Consider the following 27705-nt stretch of genomic DNA (forward strand, 5'->3'; position numbering starts at 1 on the left):
TTCTCATAAGAAAGAAAAGCATGGCTTATTCGCATGAATTAAGTCCTACCGAAAGTGAGAACTGTATTGCAGCTTGTTATCCTAGTTGCCCATTTATACAAAGCCTAATATTGGAAAGTTCCACCTACTTTAGTTCAAGAAATATTTTCAAAATTCAATTTTTTTTGTTATTGGCATAAATAACAATAAATGCATAATAAACGCAAACATTAGAGATTACTATTGCTTGTTTTTGTGCAGAAAAGACTGGAAAAAAAGCATAATTTCTATACAAAGTAACATGGCGTAAGTCTTCCAATTTTTTTTTCTTTTTGCTTCCCTTAATTCGAGTTTGCCTCTCAGAAAACAAATTGAATAAAAATCTTTGTTTAAAAGAAAAAAAGTTTTAATGTTAATATTTTGGTGTATACACAGTTGGTTAAGAAGATTCCATTAATAATTTAGTGCATTTTAAATTTACTGCAAATATTTTATTTGATATTAAGGTTAATATTTGCTTTTCCTTACATTTAACATTTTGGGTTTGATTCTGCATAAAGAAAATATAATTTGAATATATTTACCAATTTGGTAATTATCTCTAAAAATTGAATTTTGTAGAATGTATAGACACTTTTGGATTATCTGTATATAAAGTTTGTATTTATTTCAGATATTTCCTTGCTTGATATAGGTTTGGATAAAGAGTATATCTACAGAACAATGGAAGAACTTCCAGGGAATACGTCCGTGTAGACAAATGTCAACTCTAAGGTCATAATTCAGTATAAATAAAAAAAGCGAGATGTATGTTTCCCAGTCTGACATTGAACTCTTCCGAAAGACATTGAGTTCCTCTTGTATCAAAGTGTCCTGAAACTTTCCGAGCAAGTGTCATTAATTAGCTGTCACTCTATGAAATGACCAAAAGTGTTCCAGATCCGAGTCCACTCCCTGGTGTCGAGCCGAGGGCAGTGAGCTGTGTGACCTGCACTTTCAATACCACAAAAAAAAAACTTTCAGGAATCCCCGTGGCCCACGTTAGCTGGCAGACCATGGAAGGCTATTAAACAAGAAGGAATCGAGATGTTCCGGGGACCCGTATTGCATCAGAATGTTACATGTTCACAAGGGGTATAAGGAACATACCGGCAACTATCTCAGAAAGTCACATTTATTCAGTGCTATGAAGGGATTTTTCCCATGTTTAAAGGATTCTAGGAAAGTTCAGAATTCGAGTCTCTTTAAAAGGGTTAGTTGGTTACAAAACCCCACTTATAAATACTTTATTCATGCGTTAGGACTCCCTCATTTGAGGTTATTATGAATTAGACGATCAATGATAAAGAGTCTCTCTACGGTGCCTTTCATATGGGCATTGCATGGGGAGCACTTTGATTTAAAGCACATCTGTTGTTTCCGGTGACTTTTTTTAGTACATGACGACAATCTCTATGCATGGCGACTACACAACATGTTCTGTGTTTTTTTTTTATTTGGTTATTGGTTTATGTGGTTATTTGGTCAGACTTTGCATCCCTCAAACCACAATTAATAGAAACATATTGCTTATAAAACAGAATAGGTGGTAATATATATACAGTACAGACCAAATGTTTGGACACACCTTCTCATTTAAAGATTTTTCTGTATTTTCATGGCTATTATCATTCTCTTGATGAGCTTCAAGAGGTAGTCACCGGGAATGGTCTTCCAACAATCTTGAAGGAGTTCCCATGATGCTTAGCACTTGTTGGCCCTTTTGCCTTCACTCTGCGGTCCAGCTCACCCCAAACCATCTCGATTGGGTTCAGGTCTGGTGACTGTGGAGGCCAGGTCATCTGGTGTAGCACCCCATCACTCTCCTTCTTGGTCAAATAGCCCTTACACAGCCTGGAGGTGTGTTTGGGGTCATTGTCCTGTTGAAAAATAAATGATGGTCCAACTAAACGCAAACCGGATGGAATAGCATGCCGCTGCAAGATGCTGTGGTAGCCATGCTGGTTCAGTATGCCTTCAATATTGAATAAATCTCCAACAGTTCACCAGCAAAGCACCCCCACAACATCACACGTCCTCCTCCATGCTTCACGGTGGGAACCAGGCATGTAGAGTCCATCCGTTCACCTTTTCTGCGTCGCACAAAGACACGGTGGTTGGAACCAAAGATCTCAAATTTGGACTCATCAGACCAAAGCACAGATTTCCACTGGTCTAAAGTCCATTCCTTGTGTTCTTTAGCCCAAACAAGTCTCTTCTGCTTGTTGCCTGTCCTTAGCAGTGGTTTCCTAGCAGCTATTTTACCATGAAGGCCTGCTTCACAAAGTCTCCTCTTAACAGTTGTTGTAGAGATGTGTCTGCTGCTAGAACTCTGTGTGGCATTGACCTGATCGCTAATCTGAGCTGCTGTTAACCTGCGATTTCTGAGGCTGGTGACTCAGATAAACTTATCCTCAGAAGCAGAGGTGACTCTTGGTCTTCCTTTCCTGGGGCGGTCCTCATGTGAGCCAGTTTCTTTGTAGCGCTTGATGGTTTTTGCCACTGCACTTGGGGACACTTTCAAAGTTTTCCAAATTTTTCAGACTGACTGACATTCATTCTTAAAGTAATGATGGCCACTAATTTTTCTTTACTTAGCTACTTTTTTCTTGCCATAATACAAATTCTAACAGTCTATTCAGTAGGACTCTCATCTGTGTATCCACCAAACTTCTGCTCAACACAACTGATGGTCCCAACCCCATTTATAAGGCAAGAAATCCCACTTATTAAACCTGATAGGGCACACCTGTGAAGTGAAAACCATTCCCGGTGACTACCTCTTGAAGCTCATCAAGAGAATGCCAAGAGTATGCAAAGCAATCATCAAAGCAAAAGGTGGCTACTTTGAAGAACCTAGAATATAAGACATATTTTCAGTTGTTTCACACTTTTTTGTTAAGTATATAATTCCACATGTGTTAATTCATAGTTTTGATGCCTTCAGTGTGAATTTACAATTTTCAGTCATGAAAATACAGAAAAATCTTTAAATGAGAAGGTGTGTGCAAACTTTTGGTATGTACTGTATATATATACAGTTGTGGCCAAAAGTATTGACACCCCTGCAATTCTGTCACATAATACTCAGTTTCTTCCTGAAAATGATTGCAAACACAAATTCTTTGTTATTATTATCTTCATTTAATTTGTCTTTAATGAAAAAACACAAAAAGAATTGTCCTAAAGCCAAATTGGATATAATTGCACACCAAACATAAATAAGGGGGTGGACAAAAGTATTGGCACTGTTCGAAAAATCAGGTGATGCTTCTCTAATTTGTGTAATTAACAGCACCTGTAACTTACCTGTGGCACCTAACAGGTGTGGGCAATAACTAAATCACACTTGCAGCCAGTTGACATGGATTAAAGTTGACTCATCTCTGTCCTGTGTCCTTGTCAGAGGCGTAGCTAGAGCTTTTGCCGCCCGGGGCTGATCCCGAGTTTGGCGCCCCCCCCCCCCCCAGCTCAATACACACAAAGGTTACCAAAAATGGTTTTCCTGTTTTGTAGAACTTAAACTGGGCCTAATGGTGTCACCCCCACATGCCACACCTGTGACTTAATACCACCACACCATGACCAGGCCACATAGTGACCGAATAATACTACATACAAGGGACAAATACCACCGCACCATTTCCAGACCACATATTACCACCACATAGTGACTGAATACTACAATACTGATCAGTAATAAAAAAAAAACCACAATACTATCACCATAAGTGCCAGTATTCACAGGAGATCTGTACTTAGTATGCAGTGTCTGTGTAGAGGTAATACAGAGATCACTGGTGACATTATACACAGGACCTCTATATAGTATACAGTGTATAGTGTCAGTGTATAGGTAACACTGACTCACCAGTGACGTCTCTAGGTGAAGTCTTTCATCTTTCATCCAGCACAGACCGCCATCATTCCTTCCAGCCAGGACTCGTTTCTGCAGGAAATAACACAGTTATCTCGAGCTCCGCTTGCAGAACACATTACTTAATTTTTCACAACTTCTACATTACATCACATGAAGAAAAAAAGGTGATATAGTGTCACTCTGCACAGTAACAGGACCGCCCCCCCATTTAAAACAGTATACTCAAAAAATAAAATAAATACATCACTGCAGTAATAATATCCCTTAATTATCCCCTATGGTAATAATATTCCCCACCCTGGCCCCGTTTATCTCATTCCTGGCTCCAGCCATATGTTGTCGTATCCTGCCCTCATGAGTATCCATTCTACCCCATATGATCTCCCCATCCTGCCCCACCAGCCTCCATCGTATCCGTCCTGCCCCATGATCCAATCCTGCCCCGTGTCTCCAATCATGCCCCGTATCTACATTCTGCCCATGCCTCAAGTCCTGCCCCCAGTGTGTCCAGCATATTACCCCCATGTTGTCCAGCAATCTGCCCCAGTGTGTCCAGCATATTACCCCCATGTTGTCCAGCAATCTGCCCCAGTGTGTCCAGCATATTACCCCCAGTGTGTCCAGCAATCTGCCCCAGTATGTCCAGCATATTACCCCCAGTGTGTCCAGCAATCTGCCCCATGGTCTCCTGTATTGCCCCAGTGTGTCCAGCAATCTGCCCCATGGTCTCCTGTATTGCCCCAGTGTGTCCAGCAATCTGCCCCATAGTCTCCTGTATTGCCCCAGTGTGTCCAGCAATCTGCCCCATGGTCTCCTGTATTGCCCCAGTGTGTCCAGCATTCTGCCCCATGGTCTCCAGTACTGCCCCAGTGTGTCCAGCAATCTGCCCCATGGTCTCCAGTACTGCCCCAGTGTGTCCAGCAATCTGCCCCATGGTCTCCAGTATTGCCCCAGTGTGTCCAGCATTGCCCCAGCCCCAGACAGTCAGACATAAAGAAAAAAAAAAAAAAAGTAAAATCCTCACCTCTCCCGTTCCCAGCGCAGGTCCGGTGCAGTCAGCGTCTCTCCGGCTCTGCGACGCTCAGGACAGAGAGGCAGAGCGGCGCGCACAGTAGTGACGTCATCGCGCCCTCTGCTCTGAGACGTCGCAGAGTCAGAGGACGCTGCAGCTGCCGGCGCCGCAGGAACCAGGAGAGGTGAGTATAGAGCGGGGGGCGGGGGCGGGACCCGGGGGTGGGGGGAGCTGGCCCTGGTCGTGGCGGCGGACGGCGCCGCCCGAAGATTTAAAGGGGCGTCTTTTTTTTTTTTTTTTTCATCTTCTTCTCCTGCAGCGCCGGCCGCCCCCAGCATTGTGCCGCCCGGGGCGGACCGCCCCCCCCCGCACCCCCCTTCCTACGCCACTGGTCCTTGTGTGACCACATTGAGCATGGAGAAAAGAAAGAAGCCCAAAGAACTGTCTGAGGACTTGAGAAACCAAATTGTGAGGAAGCATGAGCAATCTCAAGGCTACAAGTCCATCTCCAAAGACCTGAATGTTCCTGTGTCTACCGTGCGCAGTGTCATCAAGAAGTGTAAAGCCCATGGCACTGTGGCTAACCTCCCTAGATGTGGACGGAAAAGAAAAATTGACAAGAGATTTCAGCGCAAGATTGTGCGGATGTTGGATAAAGAACCTCGACTTAAGGTACCGTCACACTTAGCGACGCTGCAGCGATACCGACAACGATCCAGATCGCTGCAGAGTCGCTGTTTGGTCGCTGGAGAGCTGTCACACAGACCGCTCTCCAGCGACCAACGATGCCGGTAACCAGGGTAAACATCGGGTAACTAAGCGCAGGGCCGCGCTTAGTAACCCGATGTTTACCCTGGTTACCATCCTAAAAGTAATAAAAACAAACAGTACATACTTACCTACAGCCGTCTGTCCTCCAGCGCTGTGCTCTGCACTCCTCCTGTACTGTCTGTGTGAGCACAGCGGCCGGAAAGCAGAGCGGTGACGTCACCGCTCTGCTTTCCGGCTGACCGACGCTCACAGCCAGTACAGGAGGAGTGCAGAGCACAGCGCTGGAGGACAGACGGCTGTAGGTAAGTATGTTCTGTTTGTTTTTTTTACTTTTAGGATGGTAACCAGGGTAAACATCGGGTTACTAAGCGCGGCCCTGCGCTTAGTTACCCGATGTTTACCCTGGTTACCAGTGAAGACATCGCTGAATCGGTGTCACACACGCCGATCCAGCGATGTCAGCGGGAGATCCAGCGACGAAATAAAGTTCTGGACTTTCTTCCCCGACCAGCGACAGCACAGCAGGGGCCTGATCGCTGCTGCCTGTCACACTGGACGATATCGCTAGCGAGGACGCTGCAACGTCACGGATCGCTAGCGATATCGTCTAGTGTGACGGTACCTTAAGATCCAAACAAGTTCAAGCTGCCCTGCAGTCCGAGGGTACAACAGTGTCAACCCGTACTATCCGTCAGTGTCTGAATGAAAAGGGACTGTATGGTAGGAGACCCAGGAAGACCCCACTTCTTACCCCGAGACATAAAAAAGCCAGGCTGGAGTTTGCCAAAACTTACCTGAAAAAGCCTAAAATGTTTTGGAAGAATGTTCTCTGGTCAGATGATACAAAAGTAGAGCTTTTTGGGAAAAGGCATCAACAAAGAGTTTACAGGAGAAAAAAAGAGGCATTCAAAGAAAAGAACACGGTCCCTACAGTCAAACATGGCGGAGGTTCCCTGATGTTTTGGGGTTGCTTTGCTGCCTCTGGCACTGGACTGCTGGACTGTGTGCATGGCATTATGAAGTCTGAAGACTACCAACAAATTTTGCAGCATAATGTAGGGCCCAGTGTGAGAAAGCTGGGTCTCCCTCAGAGGTCATGGGTCTTCCAGCAGGACAATGACCCAAAACACACTTCAAAAAGCACTAGAAAATGGTCTGAGAGAAGGCACTGGAGACTTCTAAGGTGGCCAGCAATGAGTCCAGACCTGAATCCCATAGAACACCTGTGGAGAGATCTAAAAATGGCAGTTTGGAGAAGGCACCCTTCAAATATCAGGGATCTGGAGCAGTTTGCCAAAGAAGAATGGTCTAAAATTCCAGCAGAGCATTGTAAGAAACTCATTGATGGTTACCGGAAGCGGTTGGTCGCAGTTATTTTGGCTAAAGGTTGTGCAACCAAGTATTAGGCTGAGGGTGCCAATACTTTTGTCTGGCCCATTTTTGGAGTTTTGTGTGAAATGATCAATGTTTTGCTTTTTGCTTCATTCTCTTTTGTGTTTTTTCATTTAAGACAAATTAAATGAAGATAATAATACCAAATAATTTGTGTTAGCAATCATTTTCAGGAAGAAACTGAGTATTATCTGACAGAATTGCAGGGTGTCAATACTTTTGGCCACAACTGTATACTATTTTTTAGTGATAGTTTTGTTCTGCATTGTATTTTTGGTATAGTGATAATGTTAGTTTTTTTATGTAGAGGAGCATCATCCCGCCGGTTGCACCCTCCGCGCCCGCTCTCTGGGCTGGTAGGAGTTAAGGCTCTCTATATGCGCACTGCTCTCTCTCTCACACACATGACTTCTCTCTATCTCCCCGGGGATCATCTCACAATGTCGGTGATGAGTCTGACAGCAGTTCCCGCACCACTAGGCATTGACTGTTGGTGTTGGACTTTTGTAGCTGTAGCAAATGAGTAATTCTGACAGATTAAAAGATCGAGCACTTTAAACAACCAGGAATAAAAGAGCTGCGGAGGAAAAAACGGCAAACGGAACAGAAGACGAGTCTGGACTCTAATTAAGGCGATATTGTTAATTACCATGTATCTGCAGAAAGGAAACAATTGATGTAATGTGATTTTAGTGTAAAAATGGTATGATGGCGCACACGAGAACGTACAGGAATATAGAGTGCGTCACATATTCCGAAATACAGCAGATTCTGTAAATAATTATACATCCGAAGAAGCCGAGAAACAACAAACATGGACAGGCCAAGAAAATATCAAGCAGGAAATAATTATAAAAATGACTTTATAAGGTAAAATAGCAAAAAAATTAAAAATAAAATACAATTGTGCGCGTACCAGGACAAAAAAAAAAGTCACATATAAAATATATAAAAAAGCCAGATCATAACGGCAGACCCAAAAATTCATGAATATGTTCCTCCATTGTGAAACAAAATTGATAAACTGTGCAGATAATATCAAAAGTTAATTCAATCAATGTGGTTTAGTATGTGGAATAAAAATCACACAAATGTGTCCTAAGGAAAGAGCAAAGTGCCAGGCAGAATACTGCCAACCACATCCAAATAGACCGATAACAAAATTGTATTTTATTATTAATTTTTTTTACCATTTTACCTAATAAAGACATTTTTATAATTATTTCCTTCTTGATATTTTTTTGGCCTGTCCATGTTCTTTGTTGTTTTGGTGGCTTCTTCGAGTTTGGTGCGTGCCCACTGTCTTTCACAAAACACCATCACTATTGATTTTATTATATATGCACAGCTTCTTTTAATATTATAATTGAACAGTGTCTATGGTGTATTTGTGGTTTATAACAAATAATTATATACTGTATGTACAGCTGGTATAACCTGGGCAGCTTCTGTGTATAATTATATATGTACAGCTGGTATAACCTGGGCAGCTTCTGTGTATAATTATATATGTACAGCCGGTATAACCTGGGCATCTCCTGTGTATAATTATATATGTACAGCTGGTATAACCTGGGCATCTCCTCTGTATAATTATATATGTACAGCCAGTGTCGGACTGGAGTAGCTTGGGCCCACCAGAGAACATCATTCTAAGGGCCCACCATGCTTAAAGGTACCGTCACACTAAGCGACGCTGCAGCGATACCGACAACGATGTCGATCGCTGCAGCGTCGCTGTTTGGTCGCTGGAGAGCTGTCACACAGACCGCTCTCCAGCGACCAACGATGCCGAAGTCCCCGGGTAACCAGGGTAAACATCGGGTTACTAAGCGCAGGGCCGCGCTTAGTAACCCGATGTTTACCCTGGTTACCGTTGTAAATGTAAAAAAACACTACTTACTTACATTCCCGCAGCAGCCAGGGTCGTCCATCTGGCTAATCGTTACTCGGACGCGTCCGCTGTTCGCCAGTCGTTACACTGGCTGCCCATTCATTACAGGATACAATTCAAAGTACTTGTTCTCACCCACAAAGCTCTCCACAGTGCGGCCCCCCTTAAATCTCCTCCCTCATTTCTGTCTATCGGCCTAACAGACCACTGCGCTCTGCAAATGACTTTCGACTAACCTCTGCGCTAATCCGTACCTCCCACTCCCGACTCCAAGACTTCTCCCGTGCTGCGCCAATCCTCTGGAATGCTCTACCCCAAGATATTAGGACCATCCATAATTTGCATAGTTTTAGGTGCTCGCTCAAAACTCATTTGTTCAGAGCGGCCTATCACGTTCACTAATCAAAGTCATTTTATGTTTGTGTGTGTGTAGCCCATTCACTATCTCCATCTATCCCCCACCCCCTGAAGATGGCTGGACCATGATTGTAAATACATCATTGTAAATACACACCTGTACTTTGCATCTCCCTCACCTCATTGTAGATTGTAAGCTCTCACGAGCAGGGGCGGCTTGTTTTGCTTTAATTATTGTATTGTTAACGTTGTTACTTATGACTTTTGTGTTTGAAACTGTTAAACTGTAAAGCGCTGCGGAATATGTTGGCGCTATATAAATAAAGATTATTATTATTATTATATTCCCGGTGTCTGGTCATGTCCCTCGCCGTCAGCTTCCCGCACTGAGCGCCGGCCGTAAAGTACAGTGGTGACGTCACCGCTGTACTTTACGGCCGGCCGGCGCTCACCAGTCAGTGCGGGAAGCTGACGGCGGGGGGACATGACCAGACACCGGGAATGCAAGTATGTAGTGTTTTTTTTTTTTTACATTTACAACGGTAACCAGGGTAACCATTGGGTTACTAAGCGCTGCCCTGCGCTTAGTAACCCGATATTTACCCTGGTTACCAGTGAAGACATCGCTGGATCGGTGTCACACACGCCGATCCAGCGATGTCAGCAGGAGATCCAGCGATGAAATAAAGTTCTGGACTTTCCCCAGCGGCCAATGATCTCCCAACAGGGGCCTGATCGTTGGTCGCTGTCACACATAACGATTTTGTTAACTATATCGTTGCTACGTCACAAAAAGCAATGATATCGTTAACGATATCGTTATGTGTGACGGTACCTTAAGGGGTACTAGCTGCAGAGTCTTCCCTTAGCTTCCATCTAGTCAAGCACCCTTATCTGCAGCAGATAATTATGGGTAAACAAGACAAGTGCTGCCGAACACAATGATATTCTATAAGAACAAAGATTTTATTATTTAGACATGTGCCACATACACACACTAGACATGACACATACGCACAAGTCACACCCTAGACACAGGATACATACACGTGATACACACCAGTCACACCCTAGACACAGGATACATACACGTGATACACACCAGTCACACACTAAACACAGGATACATACACGTGATACACACCAGTCACACACTAAACACAGGATACATACACGTGATACACACCAGTCACACACTAAACACAGGATACATACACGTGATACACACCAGTCACACACTAAACACAGGATACATACACGTGATACACACCAGTCACACACTAAACACAGGATACATACACGTGATACACACCAGTCACACCCTAGACACAGGATACATACACGTGATACACACCAGTCACACACTAAACACAGGATACATACACGTGATACACACCAGTCACACCCTAGACACAGGATACATACACGTGATACACACCAGTCACACACTAAACACAGGATACATACACGTGATACAGACCAGTCACACACTAAACACAGGATACATACACGTGATACACACCAGTCACACACTAAACACAGGATACATACACGTGATACACACCAGTCACACACTAAACACAGGATACATACACGTGATACAGACCAGTCACACACTAAACACAGGATACATACACGTGATACACACCAGTCACACACTAAACACAGGATACATACACGTGATACAGACCAGTCACACACTAAACACAGGATACATACACGTGATACACACCAGTCACACACTAAACACAGGATACATACACGTGATACACACCAGTCACACACTAAACACAGGATACATACACGTGATACACACCAGTCACACACTAAACACAGGAAACATACACGTGATACAGACCAGTCACACACTAAACACAGGATACATACACGTGATACACACCAGTCACACACTAAACACAGGATACATACACGTGATACACACCAGTCACACACTAAACACAGGATACATACACGTGATACAGACCAGTCACACACTAAACACAGGATACATACACGTGATACACACCAGTCACACACTAAACACAGGATACATACACGTGATACACACCAGTCACACCCTAGACACAGGATACATACACGTGATACACACCAGTCACACACTAAACACAGGATACATACACGTGATACACACCAGTCACACACTAAACACAGGATACATACACGTGATACACACCAGTCACACACTAAACACAGGATACATACACGTGATACACACCAGTCACACACTAAACACAAGATACTAACACATGACACACACCAGTCACACGCTAGACACATGACACACTTACACAGCATACAAACACCAGTCACACACTAGACACAGGATTAGAGATGAGCAGACCCTTGGATGTTCGGGTCCAGCCGAACAGTTACAAAAAAAAGTCCAGGTTTGGGTACAGAACAGTACCCGGACCCCATTCACTTGAATGGGGGGCCCGAACTACCAGTGTTTAGCACTCTGTGAGTTGCAAGACAGAGTGGCAAACACTGCTTCTGATCGGTGGTAAAATCATCCCCGCCAGTCAGACAGCTGAGGTCCACACGCTGTCAAATGATCTGAACCCGCAGCTGTTATCGGAGGTATAGTTTACCTCTGGTTACTGGCAACGGCTAACCTCATCGAGGTTACGGCAGGTCACTGAGGCTGTGTTCCCAGCTGGGCCCCTGAACTGCAGTGGCCCTCGTCATCATCTCTCCTTCTCCACACAGCCTCATCATCCGCCCTTCTCCACACGCCCCTCATCATCCCTCCTTCTCCACACAGCCCCTCGTCATCCCTCCTTCTCCACACAGCCCCTCGTCATCCCTCCTTCTCCACACAGCCCCTCGTCATCCCTCCTTCTCCACACAGCCCCTCGTCATCCCTCCTTCTCCACACGCCCCTCGTCATCCCTCCTTCTCCACACAGCCCCTCATCATCCCTCCTTCTCCACACAGCCCCTCATCATCCCTCCTTCTCCACACAGCCCCTCGTCATCCCTCCTTCTCCACACAGTCACCTCGTCATCCCTCCTCCATACAGTCACCTCGTCATCCCTCCTTCTCCATACAGCCCCCTCGTCATCCCTCCTTTTCCATACAGCCCCCTCGTCATCCCTCCTTCTCCATACAGCCCCCTGATCATCCCTCCTTCTCCATACAGCCCCCTGATCATCCTTCCTTCTCCATACAGCCCCCTGATCATCCCTCCTTCTCCACACAGCCCCTCATCATGACCCTTTTTTCATGCAGCCCGTCATTATCATCTCCACTTCTCCACACAGCCTCTCATCATCTTCCCTATACAAACCCCAGTCTAGTTACATCAACCCTTTCCAAAAACCATCCTCTCACCACTCACTGAATCCTGGGTCTTCATTCCTATTTGTTCAAGGGTTCATTGCGCAGCCCCTTGGTCCTCTCCTCACGGGGCTCCATGGTGCAGCCTCTCATTTCATTCCTCTCCAGCAGCCTGAGCCTCAGAACAACGCTGCTTCCTGGTCACTGGTCTGATGGAGGCCCCGCCCCTTCCGGTGACATCATGCCATTGCCCTCAGGTGCTAAAAAAAATCTTCACCTCCGCTCTAGAGGCTGTGTGCTGTACAGTGCAGTCTCACAGCCTGTGGCTCTGCGCTGTGCGGGTTATTCCACACCCAGTGCCGGCCGTCTGCACTGCTCAGCAACAAGTGATGTGAGGTGAGCGCTTTCTCATCACCTGCTGCTGCCGCTTCTATTGATCTCATTCAGCACACCACAGCTGATAGAGCGGTGAGTGCCACTAGATCAGCAGAAGCCGCAGCAAATGATGACAAAGCGCTCACATCACTTGTTACTGAGCAGTGCAGACGGGTGTGGAATAAAGAACTCACCGCTGGGTGCAGGCACTAATAATGAATGAGGCAGGAGTCTGCTGGTGAGGGGGAGGGCCCACTGGAGGATTCTCCGATATCCCGGTGGGCCAGTCCGAGCCTGTGTACAGCTGGTATAACCTGGGCATCTCCTGTATATAATTATATATGTACAGCTGGTATAACCTGGGCATCTCCTGTATATAATTATATATGTACAGCTGGTATAACCTGGGCATCTCCTGTATATAATTATATATGTACAGCTGGTATAACCTGGGCAGCTCCTGTATATAATTATATATGTACAGCTGGTATAACCTGGACATCTCCTGTATATAATTATATATGTACAGCTGGTATAACCTGGGCATATTCTGTATATAATTATATATGTACAGCTGGTATAACCTGGGCATCTCCTGTATATAATTATATATATACAGCTGGTATAACCTGGGCATCTCCTGTATATAATTATATATGTACAGCTAGTATAACCTGGGCAGCTCCTGTATATAATTATATATGTACAGCTGGTATAACCTGGACATCTCCTGTATATAATTATATATGTACAGCTGGTATAACCTGGGCATATTCTGTATATAATTATATATGTACAGCTGGTATAACCTGGGCATCTCCTGTATATAATTATATATGTACAGCTGGTATAACCTGGGCATCTCCTGTATATAATTATATATGTACAGCTGGTATAACCTGGGCATCTTCTGTATATAATTATATATGTACAGCTGGTATAACCTGGGCATCTCCTGTATATAATTATATATGTACAGCTGCTATAACCTGGGCATCTCCTGTATATAATTATATAAGTACAGCTGGTATAACCTGGGCTTCTCCTGTATATAATTATATATGTACAGCTGGTATAACCTGGGCATCTCCTGTATATAATTATATATGTACAGCTGGTATAACCTGGGCATCTCCTGTATATAATTATATAAGTACAGCTGGTATAACCTGGGCATCTCCTGTATATAATTATATAAGTACAGCTGGTATAACCTGGGCATCTCCTGTATATAATTATATATGTACAGCTGGTATAACCTGGGCATCTCCTGTATATAATTATATATGTACAGCCGGTATAACCTGGGCATCTCCTGTATATAATTATATATGTACAGCTGGTATAACCTGGGCATCTCCTGTATATAATTATATATGTACAGCTGGTATAACCTGGGCATCTCCTGTATATAATTATATATGTACAGCTGGTATAACCTGGGTATCTCCTGTATATAATTATATATGTACAGGTGGTATAACCTGGGCATCTCCTGTATATAATTATATATGTACAGCTGGTATAACCCGGGCATCTCCTGTGTATAATTATATATGTACAGCAGGTATAACCTGGGCATCTCCTGTATATAATTATATATGTACAGCTGGTATAACCTGGGTATCTCCTGTATATAATTATAAGGCCAGCTAACCAAAAGAAGAACCACGGATGTGGACAAAGTAAGAGAAGATTCTCATGTCTCCCGGCCGGGGGCTACAGATTACTGAGGTGGCCAATGTATAATCAATTTGCAACAATTCTTTTGCATATCAAACAGGCGATGTACTAGCTTCTGCCTTAGGTTTCGCCTTTTGGCTTCTTCCTAAGTCATGGTCATTTTCAGCAGTGCTGTGTATTGAGGGTTCCAGAGCACAGGATCTCTGTACAATTTAAATCTTACTAGCGCGCCAGGAAGCAAGAGCCATTTACCAGCTGTGGCATGAAAGACATAGGTTGCTGACCCTTGGACTAATACATCATAAGTGACAAAGGAGCAAGAGGTGGAGTTAAGGAATATTATGTGAAGAGCTGCAAGATTCAGACACAAGGTGGTGAGGAATAACTAGTATACAAGGAAAAGAGCTGCGAGAGGACTCATATTCTTCCATGATCTCCACTAGGTGCGGGAACTTCCGCCACTCACAAGTCATAGTGAGACATAGTGAGCGCCATAACATCTAATGTCCGCTGAGTGACAAAAGCCCACCGCCGAGTGGAGATTGTGGGAGATGCCAGAAAGCCACGACTGGACAGCAGACTGCAGCGGGAGGACACAGGGGGCGTCACAAGTATTTATTTATTTTTCTTATTTTATTTATTTGCCATTTTGCTTAATTTGCACAAAGCGAATCATAAAGATCTGAATTTTGGAGAATTCTAATTCTTGTAAAATTTTGCCTCACACAAATCTTCTCATCTCTGGTCACCAGTTACTGTCATGGCTGAGCAATTTCCATATATTGGTGCAACTGAAACCAAGAGGCAGCGTTTGAGTTTTTCATTATTAGTCCAGAAATTTGCACATGAGTTACAGTCGCAGTCAGTAGCTTCAGGTTAGATTCCAGTCTTGTGATGATTTACACATAATTGTTGGCTCCGACCAGTCACCATATGGCGTTTCTGTTTTGTTGGATGCTCTGGTTTGTCAGTGACACGCAGATTGCAGCTCAGGATATGCTACACACTGTGCGGCTCTCGCATTCTCTGTACATATTGCCACCATCTTCTGGAACCCCCTTCTTCTGGAGCCCCCTTCTTCTAGAGCGCCCTTCTTCTCAAGCCCCCTTCTTGTCAAGTGCCCTGCTTCTGGAGCCCCCTTCTTCTCGAGCCACCATCTTCTGGAGCCCCTTCTTCTGGAGCCCCCTTCTTCTCAAGCCCCATTCTTCTGGAGCCACCTTCTTCTCGAGCCAACTTTTTTCTTGAGCTCCCTTCTTCTCAAGCCCCCTTCTTGTCAAGTGCCCTGCTTCTGGAGCCCCCTTCTTCTCGAGCCACCATCTTCTGGAGCCCCTTCTTCTGGAGCCCCCTTCTTCTCAAGCCCCATTCTTCTGGAGCCACCTTCTTCTCGAGCCAACTTTTTTCTTGAGCTCCCTTCTTCTCAAGCCCCCTTCTTCTCGAGCCCCCTTCTTCTCAAGCATCCTTCTTCTCGAGCCCCCTTCTTCTCGAGCCCCTTTCTTCTTGAGCACCCTTCTTCTCGAGCACCCTTCTTCTCGAGCCCCCTTCTTCTCGAGCCCCTTTCTTCTCGAGCACCCTTCTTCTCGAGCCCCCTTCTTCTCGAGCACCCTTCTTCTTGAGCACCCTTCTTCTCGAGCCCCCTTTTTCTTGCGCTCCCTTCTTCTCGAACCCCCTTCTTCTCGAGCACCCTTCTTCTCGAGCACCCTTCTTCTCGAGCACCCTTCTTCTCGATGCTCTGGTTTGTCAGTGACACGCAGATTGCAGCTCAGGATATGCTACACACTGTGCGGCTCTCGCATTCTCTGTACATATTGTACTAACAAGCCGAAATTTAAGTCTCGGTAGTGACCAAATGGAGAACATTTGGAAAGACCACAGGGGGCTTTGTACAATGTTGCTTTTTCCAGAAAGAGAGCTGCAATACCATACACAACCTGTAATAAGGTGTGGCGCTGTTTTTGGAGGAAAGCAGCATTTTCTTTATAACTGTGTAAACATATTTAAGTTCTCATAATTCATTGAGAACCTGCATATGACCAAATGGAGCCCCCTTCATCTGGAGCCCCCTTCATCTGGAGCCCCCTTCATCTGGAGCCCCCTTCTTCTCGAGCCCCCTTCTTCTCGAGCGCCCTTCTTCTGGAGCCCTCTTCTTCTGGAGCCCCCTTCTTCAGAGCCACCATCTTCTGGAACCCCCTTCTTCTGGAGCCCCCTTCTTCTAGAGCGCCCTTCTTCTCAAGCCCCCTTCTTGTCAAGTGCCCTGCTTCTGGAGCCCCCTTCTTCTCGAGCCACCATCTTCTGGAGCCCCTTCTTCTGGAGCCCCCTTCTTCTCAAGCCCCATTCTTCTGGAGCCACCTTCTTCTCGAGCCAACTTTTTTCTTGAGCTCCCTTCTTCTCAAGCCCCCTTCTTCTGGATCCCCCTTCTTCTGGAGCACACTTTTTCTCGAGCACCCTTCTTCTCGAGCCCCCTTCTTCTCGAGCCCCCTTCTTCTCAAGCATCCTTCTTCTCGAGCCCCCTTCTTCTCGAGCCCCTTTCTTCTTGAGCACCCTTCTTCTCGAGCACCCTTCTTCCTGAGCCCCCTTCTTCTCGAGCCCCTTTCTTCTTGAGCACCCTTCTTCTTGAGCACCCTTCTTCTCGAGCACCCTTCTTCTCAAGCATCCTTCTTCTCGAGCCCCCTTCTTCTCGAGCCCCTTTCTTCTCGAGCACCCTTCTTCTCGAGCCCCCTTCTTCTCGAGCACCCTTCTTCTTGAGCACCCTTCTTCTCGAGCCCCCTTCTTCTCGAGCACCCTTCTTCCTGAGCCCCCTTCTTCTCGAGCCCCTTTCTTCTTGAGCACCCTTCTTCTTGAGCACCCTTCTTCTCGAGCCCCCTTCTTCTCGAGCACCCTTCTTCTCAAGCATCCTTCTTCTCGAGCCCCCTTCTTCTCGAGCCCCTTTCTTCTCGAGCACCCTTCTTCTCGAGCCCCCTTCTTCTCGAGCACCCTTCTTCTTGAGCACCCTTCTTCTCGAGCCCCCTTTTTCTTGCGCTCCCTTCTTCTCGAACCCCCTTCTTCTCGAGCACCCTTCTTCTCGAGCACCCTTCTTCTCGAGCACCCTTCTTCTCGAGCACCCTTCTTCTGGAGCCCCCTTCTTCTCGAGCACTCTTCTTCTCGAGCTCCCTTCTTCTTGAGCTCCCTTCTTCTGGAGCCCCCTTCTTCTCGAGCACCCTTCTTCTCAAGCACCCTTCTTCTCGAGCCCCCTTCTTCTTGAGCCCCCTTTTTCTCGAGCACCCTTCTTCTCGAGCCCCCTTCTTCTTGAGCACCCTTCTTCTCGAGCCCCCTTCTTCTTGCGCTCCCCAATAACTTCCTGCTCTACCTCTTTGCTAGATATTTCTTTATGTCACATTTATCTTGCTCATTAATAACTTTCATAGTAATGTGTCATTGACGATGACTGTGCACCATAAAGCTGTGCAGCCCATAAACTACGTACAAGACTACAAGACCGCGTGGATTTCACGTCTTTATGGTGACATTAGTAGTGAAGACTCCCCACTCTGATAATCTCAACACTTAAACAAGGGAACGGAAAATTGCCAAGACCAGAAGTCAGAAGTAATTTAACAAAGAGATTAACGCAGCTGGAACGGGAGTGGATTAAAAAAAAGTGAGATTCCAGAGGAAGATGAAGTTAAGGGATTTATTCTAGAACTTAAGGCTAAGGGTGTTTTAATTAAGGAGGATGAAAAACAGCAGAAGAAAATTCATCCCTCAAGGAATTGTAAAGTTTGGAAGGAACATTTTATTTGCGCCTAAAATGATTGATGGACTCAATATGTTAAGCCGCAGTTTGGATTCTTGGTGCTCACTGCGTCCTCTCACCTGCAATGTACGTAGAAGAGTGATGTGGGCATGCTCTGTGACCTGTGCGAAGGTCACTGTACAGGAGGGAGAGGAGGTGAGATGTGACTGTAACCTATAGGTGAATGCTGTGGCCTTGATCTGTGACCTATGCAGAAGCCTTTATACAGCGAAAGGGAAAAGGTGAGATATGACATCACCTATTGTGATTGGTGGATCCTGTGTAATCAGCTGTATATAGAGGTATTATCAGTCATTGTACAGGAGGAGGAGGTGAGCTGTGACATCACCTATTGTGAATGATGGATCCTGTGTTATCTACTGTATATAGAAGTGCTATCAGTCATTGTACAGGAGGAGGAGGAGGTAAGCTGTGACATCACCTATTGTGAATGGTGGCTCCTGTGTTATCTACTGTATATAGAGGTGCTATCAGTCATTGTACAGGAGGAGGAGGTGAGCTGTGACATCACCTATTGTGAATGATGGATCCTGTGTTATCTACTGTATATAGAAGTGCTATCAGTCATTGTACAGGAGGAGGAGGTGAGCTCTGACATCACCTATTGTGAATGATGGATCCTGTGTTATCTACTGTATATAGAAGTGCTATCAGTCATTGTACAGGAGGAGGAGGTGAGCTCTGACATCACCTATAGTGAATGGTGGATCCTGTGTTATCTGCTGTATATAGAGGTGCTATCAGTCATTGTACAGGAGGAGCAGGTGAGCTGTGACATCTCCTATTGTGAATAATGGATCCTGTGTTATCTACTGTATATAGAAGTGCTATCAGTCATTGTACAGGAGGAGGAGGTGAGCTCTGACATCACCTATTGTGAATGGTGGATCCTGTGTTATCTACTGTATACAGAGGTGTTATCAGTCATTGTACAGGAGGAGGAGGAGAGCTGTGATATCACCTATTGTGATTGGTGGATCCTGTGTTATCTACTGTATATAGATGTGTTATCAGTCATTGTACAGGAGGAGGAGGTGAGCTGTGACATCACCTATTGTGATTGGTGGATCCTGTGTGATCAGCTGTATATAAAGGTGTTATCAGTCATTGTACAGGAGGGGGGGGGGGGCTGTGACCTCACCTATTGTGATTGGTGGATCCTGTGTGATCACCTGTATATAGAGATGTTAGCAGTCATTGTACAGGAGGAGGAGGTGAGCTGTGACATCACCTATTGTGAATGATGGATCCTGTATTATCTACTGTATATAGAAGTGCTATCAGTCATTGTACAGGAGGAGGAGGAGAGCTGTGACATCACCTATTGTGAATGATGGATCCTGTGTTATCTACTGTATATAGAAGTGCTATCAAGTCATTGTACAGGAGGAGGAGGTGAGCTGTGACATCACCTACTGTGAATGGTGGATCCTGTGTTATCTACTGTATATAGAGGTGTTATCAGTCATTGTACAGGAGGAGGAGGTGAGCTGTGACATCATCTATTGTGAATGGTGGATCCTGTGTTATCTGCTGTATATAGAGGTGTTATCAGTCATTGTACAGGAGGAGGAGGTGAGCTCTGACATCACCTATTGTGAATGGTGGATCCTGTGTTATCTACTGTATACAGAGGTGTTATCAGTCATTGTACAGGAGGAGGAGGAGAGCTGTGATATCACCTATTGTGATTGGTGGATCCTGTGTTATCTACTGTATATAGAAGTGCTATCAGTCATTGTACAGGAGGAGGAGGTGAGCTGTGACATCACCTATTGTGATTGGTGGATCCTGTGTGATCAGCTGTATATAGAGGTGTTATCAGTCATTGTACAGGAGGGGGGGGGGGCTGTGACCTCACCTATTGTGATTGGTGGATCCTGTGTGATCAGCTGTATATAGAGATGTTAGCAGTCATTGTACAGGAGGAGGAGGTGAGCTGTGACATCACCTATTGTGAATGATGGATCCTGTATTATCTACTGTATATAGAAGTGCTATCAGTCATTGTACAGGAGGAGGAGGAGAGCTGTGACATCACCTATTGTGAATGATGGATCCTGTGTTATCTACTGTATATAGAAGTGCTATCAGTCATTGTACAGGAGGAGGAGGTGAGCTGTGACATCACCTACTGTGAATGGTGGATCCTGTGTTATCTACTGTATATAGAGGTGTTATCAGTCATTGTACAGGAGGAGGAGGTGAGCTGTGACATCATCTATTGTAACATAGTAACATAGTAACATAGTTAGTAAGGCCGAAAAAAGACATTTGTCCATCCAGTTCAGCCTATATTCCATCATAATAAATCCCCAGATCTACGTCCTTCTACAGAACCTAATTGTATGATACAATATTGTTCTGCTCCAGGAAGACATCCAGGCCTCTCTTGAACCCCTCGACTGAGTTCGCCATCACCACCTCCTCAGGCAAGCAATTCCAGATTCTCACTGCCCTAACAGTAAAGAATCCTCTTCTATGTTGGTGGAAAAACCTTCTCTCCTCCAGACGCAAAGAATGCCCCCTTGTGCCCGTCACCTTCCTTGGTATAAACAGATCCTCAGCGAGATATTTGTATTGTCCCCTTATATACTTATACATGGTTATTAGATCGCCCCTCAGTCGTCTTTTTTCTAGACTAAATAATCCTAATTTCGCTAATCTATCTGGGTATTGTAGTTCTCCCATCCCCTTTATTAATTTTGTTGCCCTCCTTTGTACTCTCTCTAGTTCCATTATATCCTTCCTGAGCACCGGTGCCCAAAACTGGACACAGTACTCCATGTGCGGTCTAACTAGGGATTTGTACAGAGGCAGTATAATGCTCTCATCATGTGTATCCAGACCTCTTTTAATGCACCCCATGATCCTGTTTGCCTTGGCAGCTGCTGCCTGGCACTGGCTGCTCCAGGTAAGTTTATCATTAACTAGGATCCCCAAGTCCTTCTCCCTGTCAGATTTACCCAGTGGTTTCCCGTTCAGTGTGTAATGGTGATATTGATTCCCTCTTCCCATGTGTATAACCTTACATTTATCATTGTTAAACCTCATCTGCCACCTTTCAGCCCAAGTTTCCAACTTATCCAGATCCATCTGTAGCAGAATACTATCTTCTCTTGTATTAACTGCTTTACATAGTTTTGTATCATCTGCAAATATCGATATTTTACTGTGTAAACCTTCTACCAGATCATTAATGAATATGTTGAAGAGAACAGGTCCCAATACTGACCCCTGCGGTACCCCACTGGTCACAGCGACCCAGTTAGAGACTACACCATTTATAACCACCCTCTGCTTTCTATCACTAAGCCAGTTACTAACCCATTTACACACATTTTCCCCCAGACCAAGCATTCTCATTTTGTGTACCAACCTCTTGTGCGGCACGGTATCAAACGCTTTGGAAAAATCGAGATATACCACGTCCAATGACTCACCGTGGTCCAGTCTATAGCTTACCTCTTCATAAAAACTGATTAGATTGGTTTGACAGGAGCGATTTCTCATAAACCCATGCTGATATGGAGTTAAACAGTTATTCTCATTGAGATAATCCAGAATAACATCCCTCAGAAACCCTTCAAATATTTTACCAACAATAGAGGTTAGACTTACTGGCCTATAATTTCCAGGTTCACTTTTAGAGCCCTTTTTGAATATTGGCACCACATTTGCTATGCGCCAGTCCTGCGGAACAGACCCTGTCGCTATAGAGTCCCTAAAAATAAGAAATAATGGTTTATCTATTACATTACTTAGTTCTCTTAGTACTCGTGAGTGTATGCCATCCGGACCCGGAGATTTATCTATTTTAATCTTATTTAGCCGGTTTCGCACCTCTTCTTGGGTTAGATTGGTGACCCTTAATATAGGGTTTTCATTGTTTCTTGGGATTTCACCTAGCATTTCATTTTCCACCGTGAATACCGTGGAGAAGAAGGTGTTTAATATGTTAGCTTTTTCCTCGTCATCTACAACCATTCTTTCCTCACTATTTTTTAAGGGGCCTACATTTTCAGTTTTTATTCTTTTACTATTGATATAGTTGAAGAACAGTTTGGGATTAGTTTTACTCTCCTTAGCAATGTGTTTCTCTGTTTCCTTTTTGGCAGCTTTAATTAGTTTTTTAGATAAAGTATTTTTCTCCCTATAGTTTTTTAGAGCTTCAATGGTGGATCCTGTGTTATCTGCTGTATATAGAGGTGTTATCAGTCATTGTACAGGAGGAGGAGGTGAGCTGTGACATCACCTATTGTGAATGGTGGATCCTGAGTTATCTACTGTATATAGAGGTGTTATCAGTCATTGTACAGGAGGAGGAGGAGAGCTGTGACATCACCTATTGTGAATGATGGATCCTGTGTTATCTACTGTATATAGAAGTGCTATCAGTCATTGTACAGGGGGGGGGGTGAGCTGTGACCTCACCTATTGTGAATGGTGGATCCTGTGTTATCTACTGTATATAGAGGTGTTATCAGTCATTGTACAGGAGGAGGAGGTGAGCTGTGACATCACCTATTGTGACTGGTGTATCCTGTGTTATCTACTGTATATAGAGGTGTTATTTATCAGTCATTGTACAGGAGGAGGAGGTGAGCTGTGACATCACCTATTGTGAATGGTGGATTCTCTGTTATCTACTATATATAGAGGTGCTATCAGTCATTGTACAGGAGGAGGAGGTGAGCTGTGATATCACCTATTGTGAATGGTGTATCCTGTGTTATCTACTGTATATAGAGGTATTATTAGTCATTGTACAGGAGGAGGTGAGCTGTGACATCGCCTATTGTAAATGGTGGATCCTGTGTTATCTACTGTATATAGAGGTGTCATCAGTCATTGTACAGGAGGGGGAGGTGAGCTGTGACATCACCTATTGTGAATGGTGAATCCTGTGTTATCTACGGTATACAGAGGTGTTATCAGTCATTGTACAGGAGGAGGAGGTGAGCTGTGACATCACCTATTGTGATTGGTGGATCCTGTGTTATCTACTGAATAGAGGTGTTATCAGCCACTGTACAGGAAGGGTAGGAGGTGAGCCGTGACATCACCTATTGTGAATAGGGGATCCTGTGTTATCTACTGTATATAGAGGTGTTATCAGTCATTGTACAGGAGGAGGAGGTGAACTGTTATGAAAGGTAATTCAGTACCACAATGGACATAGAGGTCAGCGCACATACAGTGACCTGGCAATAACCCAAAAAACAAGAATGAGCTCTGAGACGTGGGAACTCTGTTGACCGCAATCCCTAATCCTCTCCAACCACACTAAAGGCAGCCGTGGATTGCGCCTAACGTTCCCTATGCAACTCGGCACGGCCTGAGAAAGTAGCTAGCCTGAAGATAGAAAATAAGCCTACCTTGCCTCAGAGAAATACCCCAAAGGAAAAGGCAGCCCCCACATATAATGACTGTGAGTTAAGATGAAAAGACAAACGTAGAGATGAAATAGATTTAGCAAAGTGAGGCCCAACTTTCTGAACAGAGCGAGGATAGGAAAGGTAACTTTGCGGTCAACACAAAACCCTACAAAAACCACGTAAAGGGGGCAAAAAGACCCTCCGTACCGAACTAACGGCACGGAGGTACACCCTCTGCGTCCCAGAGCTTCCAGCAAGCAGTAAAAAACAAATTGACAAGCTGGACAGAAAAAAACAGCAAACAAATAGCAAAGAGTAACTTAGCTATGCAGAGCAGCAGGCCACAGGAACGATCCAGGAGGAAACAGGTCCAATACTAGAACATTGACTGGAGGCCAGGATCAAAACACTAGGTGGAGTTAAATAGAGCAGCACCTAACGGCTTCACCACATCACCTGAGGAAGGAAACTCAGAAGCCGCAGTACCACTTTCCTCCACCAACGGAAGCTCACAGAGAGAACCAGCCGAAGTACCACTTGTGACCACAGGAGGGAGCTGTGCCACAGAATTCACAACAGTACCCCCCCCCCTTGAGGAGGGGTCACCGAACCCTCACCAGAGCTCCCAGGACGACCAGGATGAGCCATATGAAAGGCACGAACAAGATCGGGAGCATGGACATCAGAGGCAAAGACCCAGGAATTATCTTCCTGAGCATAACCCTTCCACTTAACCAGATGCTGGAGTTTCCGCCTTGAAACACGAGAATCCAAAATCTTCTCCACAATATACTCCAACTGCCCCTCCACCAAAACCGGGGCAGGAGGATCAACAGATGGAACCATAGGTGCCACGTATCTCCGCAACAATGACCTATGGAATACGTTATGGATGGAAAAAGAATCTGGAAGGGTCAGACGAAAAGACACAGGATTAAGAACCTCAGAAATCCTATACGGACCAATAAAACGAGGTTTAAACTTAGGAGAGGAAACCTTCATAGGAATATGACGAGAAGATAACCAAACCAAGTCCTCAACCCGAAGTCGGGGACCCACACAGCGTCTGTGATTAGCGAAACGTTGAGCCTTCTCCTGGGACAAAGTCAAATTGTCCACTACATGAGTCCAAATCTGCTGCAACCTGTCCACCACAGTATCTACACCAGGACAGTCCGAAGACTCAACCTGCCCTGAAGAGAAACGAGGATGGAACCCAGAGTTGCAGAAAAACGGTGAAACCAAGGTAGCCGAGCTGGCCCGATTATTAAGGGCGAACTCAGCCAAAGGCAAAAAGGACACCCAGTCATCCTGATCAGCAGAAACAAAGCATCTCAGATATGTTTCCAAGGTCTGATTGGTTCGTTCGGTCTGGCCATTAGTCTGAGGATGGAAAGCCGAGGAAAAAGACAAGTCAATGCCCATCCTATCACAAAAGGCTCGCCAAAACCTCGAAACAAACTGGGAACCTCTGTCAGAAACGATATTCTCTGGAATGCCATGTAAACGAACCACATGCTGGAAAAACAATGGCACCAAATCAGAGGAGGAAGGCAATTTAGACAAGGGTACCAAATGGACCATCTTAGAGAAGCGATCACAGACCACCCAAATGACTGACATCTTTTGAGAGACGGGAAGATCTGAAATAAAATCCATAGAGATATGTGTCCAAGGCCTCTTCGGGACCGGCAAGGGCAAAAGCAACCCACTGGCACGAGAACAGCAGGGCTTAGCCCTAGCACAAATCCCACAGGACTGCACAAAAGTACGCACATCCCGCGACAGAGATGGCCACCAAAAGGATCTAGCCACTAACTCTCTGGTACCAAAGATTCCAGGATGACCAGCCAACACCAAACAATGAACCTCAGAGATAACTTTATTCGTCCACCTATCAGGGACAAACAGTTTCTCCGCTGGGCAATGATCAGGTTTATTAGCCTGAAATTTTTGCAGCACCCGCCGCAAATCAGGGGAGATGGCAGACACAATTACTCACTCTTTGAGGATACCCGCCGGCTCAGATACACCCGGAGAGTCGGGCAAAAAACTCCTAGACAGAGCATCCGCCTTCACATTTTAAGAGCCCGGAAGGTATGAAATCACAAAGTCAAAACGGGCAAAAAACAACGACCAACGAGCTTGTCTAGGATTCAACGGCTTGGCGGACTCGAGATAAGTCAAGTTCTTATGATCAGTCAAGACCACCACGCGATGCTTAGCTCCTTCAAGCCAATGACGCCACTCCTCGAATGCCCACTTCATGGCCAGCAACTCTCGATTGCCCACATCATAATTTTGCTCAGCAGGCGAAAACTTCCTGGAAAAGAAGGCGCATGGTTTCATCACCGAGCAATCAGAACTTCTCTGCGACAAAACAGCCCCTGCTCCAATCTCAGAAGCATCAACCTCGACCTGGAAAGGAAGCAAAACATCTGGTTGACACAACACAGGGGCAGAAGAAAAACGACGCTTCAACTCTTGAAAAGCTTCCACCGCAGCAGAAGACCAGTTGACCACATCAGCACCTTTCTTGGTCAAATCGGTCAATGGTTTAGCAATACTAGAAAAATTGCAGATGAAGCGACGATAAAAATTAGCAAAGCCCAGGAACTTTTGCAGACTTCTCAGAGATGTCGGCTGAGTCCAATTATGGATGGCTTGGACCTTAACAGGGTCCATCTCGATAGTAGAAGGGGAAAAGATGAACCCCAAAAATGAAACCTTCTGAACACCAAAGAGACACTTTGATCCCTTCACAAACAAAGAATTAGCACGCAGGACCTGAAACACCGTTCTGACCTGCTTCACATGAGACTCCCAATCATCCGAGAAGATCAAAATGTCATCTAAGTACACAATCAGGAATTTATCCAGGTACTCTCGGAAGATGTCATGCATAAAGGACTGAAACACTGATGGAGCATTGGCAAGTCCGAACGGCATTACAAGATACTCAAAATGGCCCTCGGGCGTATTAAATGCAGTTTTCCACTCATCGCCTCGGTTAATACGCACAAGATTATACGCACCACGAAGATCTATCTTGGTGAACCAACTAGCTCCCTTAATCCGAGCAAACAAATCAGATAACAATGGCAAGGGTACTGAAATTTAACCGTGATCTTATTTAGAAGGCGGTAATCTATACAAGGTCTCAGTGAACCATCCTTCTTGGCTACAAAAAAGAACCCTGCTCCTAATGGCGACGATGACGGGCGAATATGCCCCTTCTCCAAAGACTCCTTCACATAACTCCGCATAGCGGCGTGCTCAGGCACAGATAAATTAAACAGTCGACCTTTTGGGAATTTACTACCAGGAATCAAATCGATAGCACAATCACAATCCCTATGCGGAGGTAGGGTATCGGACTTGGGCTCATCAAATAAATCCCGGTAATCAGACAAGAACTCAGGAACCTCAGAAGGGGTGGATGACGAAATAGTCAGAAATGGGACATCACCATGTACCCCCTGACAACCCCAGCTGGACACAGACATGGATTTCCAATCTAATACTGGATTATGGGCTTGTAGCCATGGCAACCCCAACACGACCACATCATGCAGATTATGCAACACCAGAAAGCGAATAACCTCCTGATGTGCAGGAGCCATGCACATGGTCAGCTGGGTCCAGTACTGAGGCTTATTCTTGGCCAAAGGCGTAGCATCAATTCCTCTCAATGGAATAGGACACTGCAAGGGCTCCAAAAAAAAACCACAACGCCTAGCATACTCCAAGTCCATCAAATTCAGGGCAGCGCCTGAATCCACAAATGCCATGACAGAAAAAGATGACAAAGAGCAGATCAAGGTAACGGACAAAATAAATTTTGACTGTACCGTA

General features: G+C 45.1%; 1 protein-coding gene and 1 long non-coding RNA gene across 2 annotated transcripts in view; both read right to left on the bottom strand.

The window, feature by feature from the left end:
• Nucleotides 1–12818, bottom strand: part of LOC138667840 (uncharacterized) — a 49649-nt gene extending 36831 nt beyond the window's left edge. The window contains exon 1 of the long non-coding RNA XR_011318950.1: nucleotides 12679–12818. This is a non-coding gene — a long non-coding RNA (uncharacterized lncRNA). The remainder of the gene's footprint in view (nucleotides 1–12678) is intronic.
• A 4090-nt stretch (nucleotides 12819–16908) lies between these two features.
• On the bottom strand, nucleotides 16909–18563 carry LOC138666875 (axoneme-associated protein mst101(1)-like). The gene is made up of 2 exons (XM_069755053.1): nucleotides 18532–18563; nucleotides 16909–18016 (listed from the first exon to the last, which is right to left on the bottom strand). Exons 1-2 carry the CDS (start codon nucleotides 18561–18563, stop codon nucleotides 16909–16911), a joined length of 1140 nt encoding a protein of 379 aa, XP_069611154.1.
• Nucleotides 18564–27705: the final 9142 nt, after the last annotated feature.

Source organism: Ranitomeya imitator, chromosome 2 (genome assembly GCF_032444005.1).
Source record: "Ranitomeya imitator isolate aRanImi1 chromosome 2, aRanImi1.pri, whole genome shotgun sequence".
NCBI classification, from domain to species: domain Eukaryota; kingdom Metazoa; phylum Chordata; class Amphibia; order Anura; family Dendrobatidae; genus Ranitomeya; species Ranitomeya imitator.

What these genes read in the sequence shown, in the direction of transcription:
- LOC138666875 (XM_069755053.1), bottom strand. Translation starts at nt 18,563, where the DNA reads ATGCCCACATCACTCTTCTACGTACATTGCAG. An exon ending in CTCTTCTACGTACATTGCAG is followed by an intron (nt 18,017 to 18,531) that starts GTGAGAGGACGC and finishes GAGGTAGAGCAG; the next exon opens with GAAGTTATTGGGGAGCGCAA.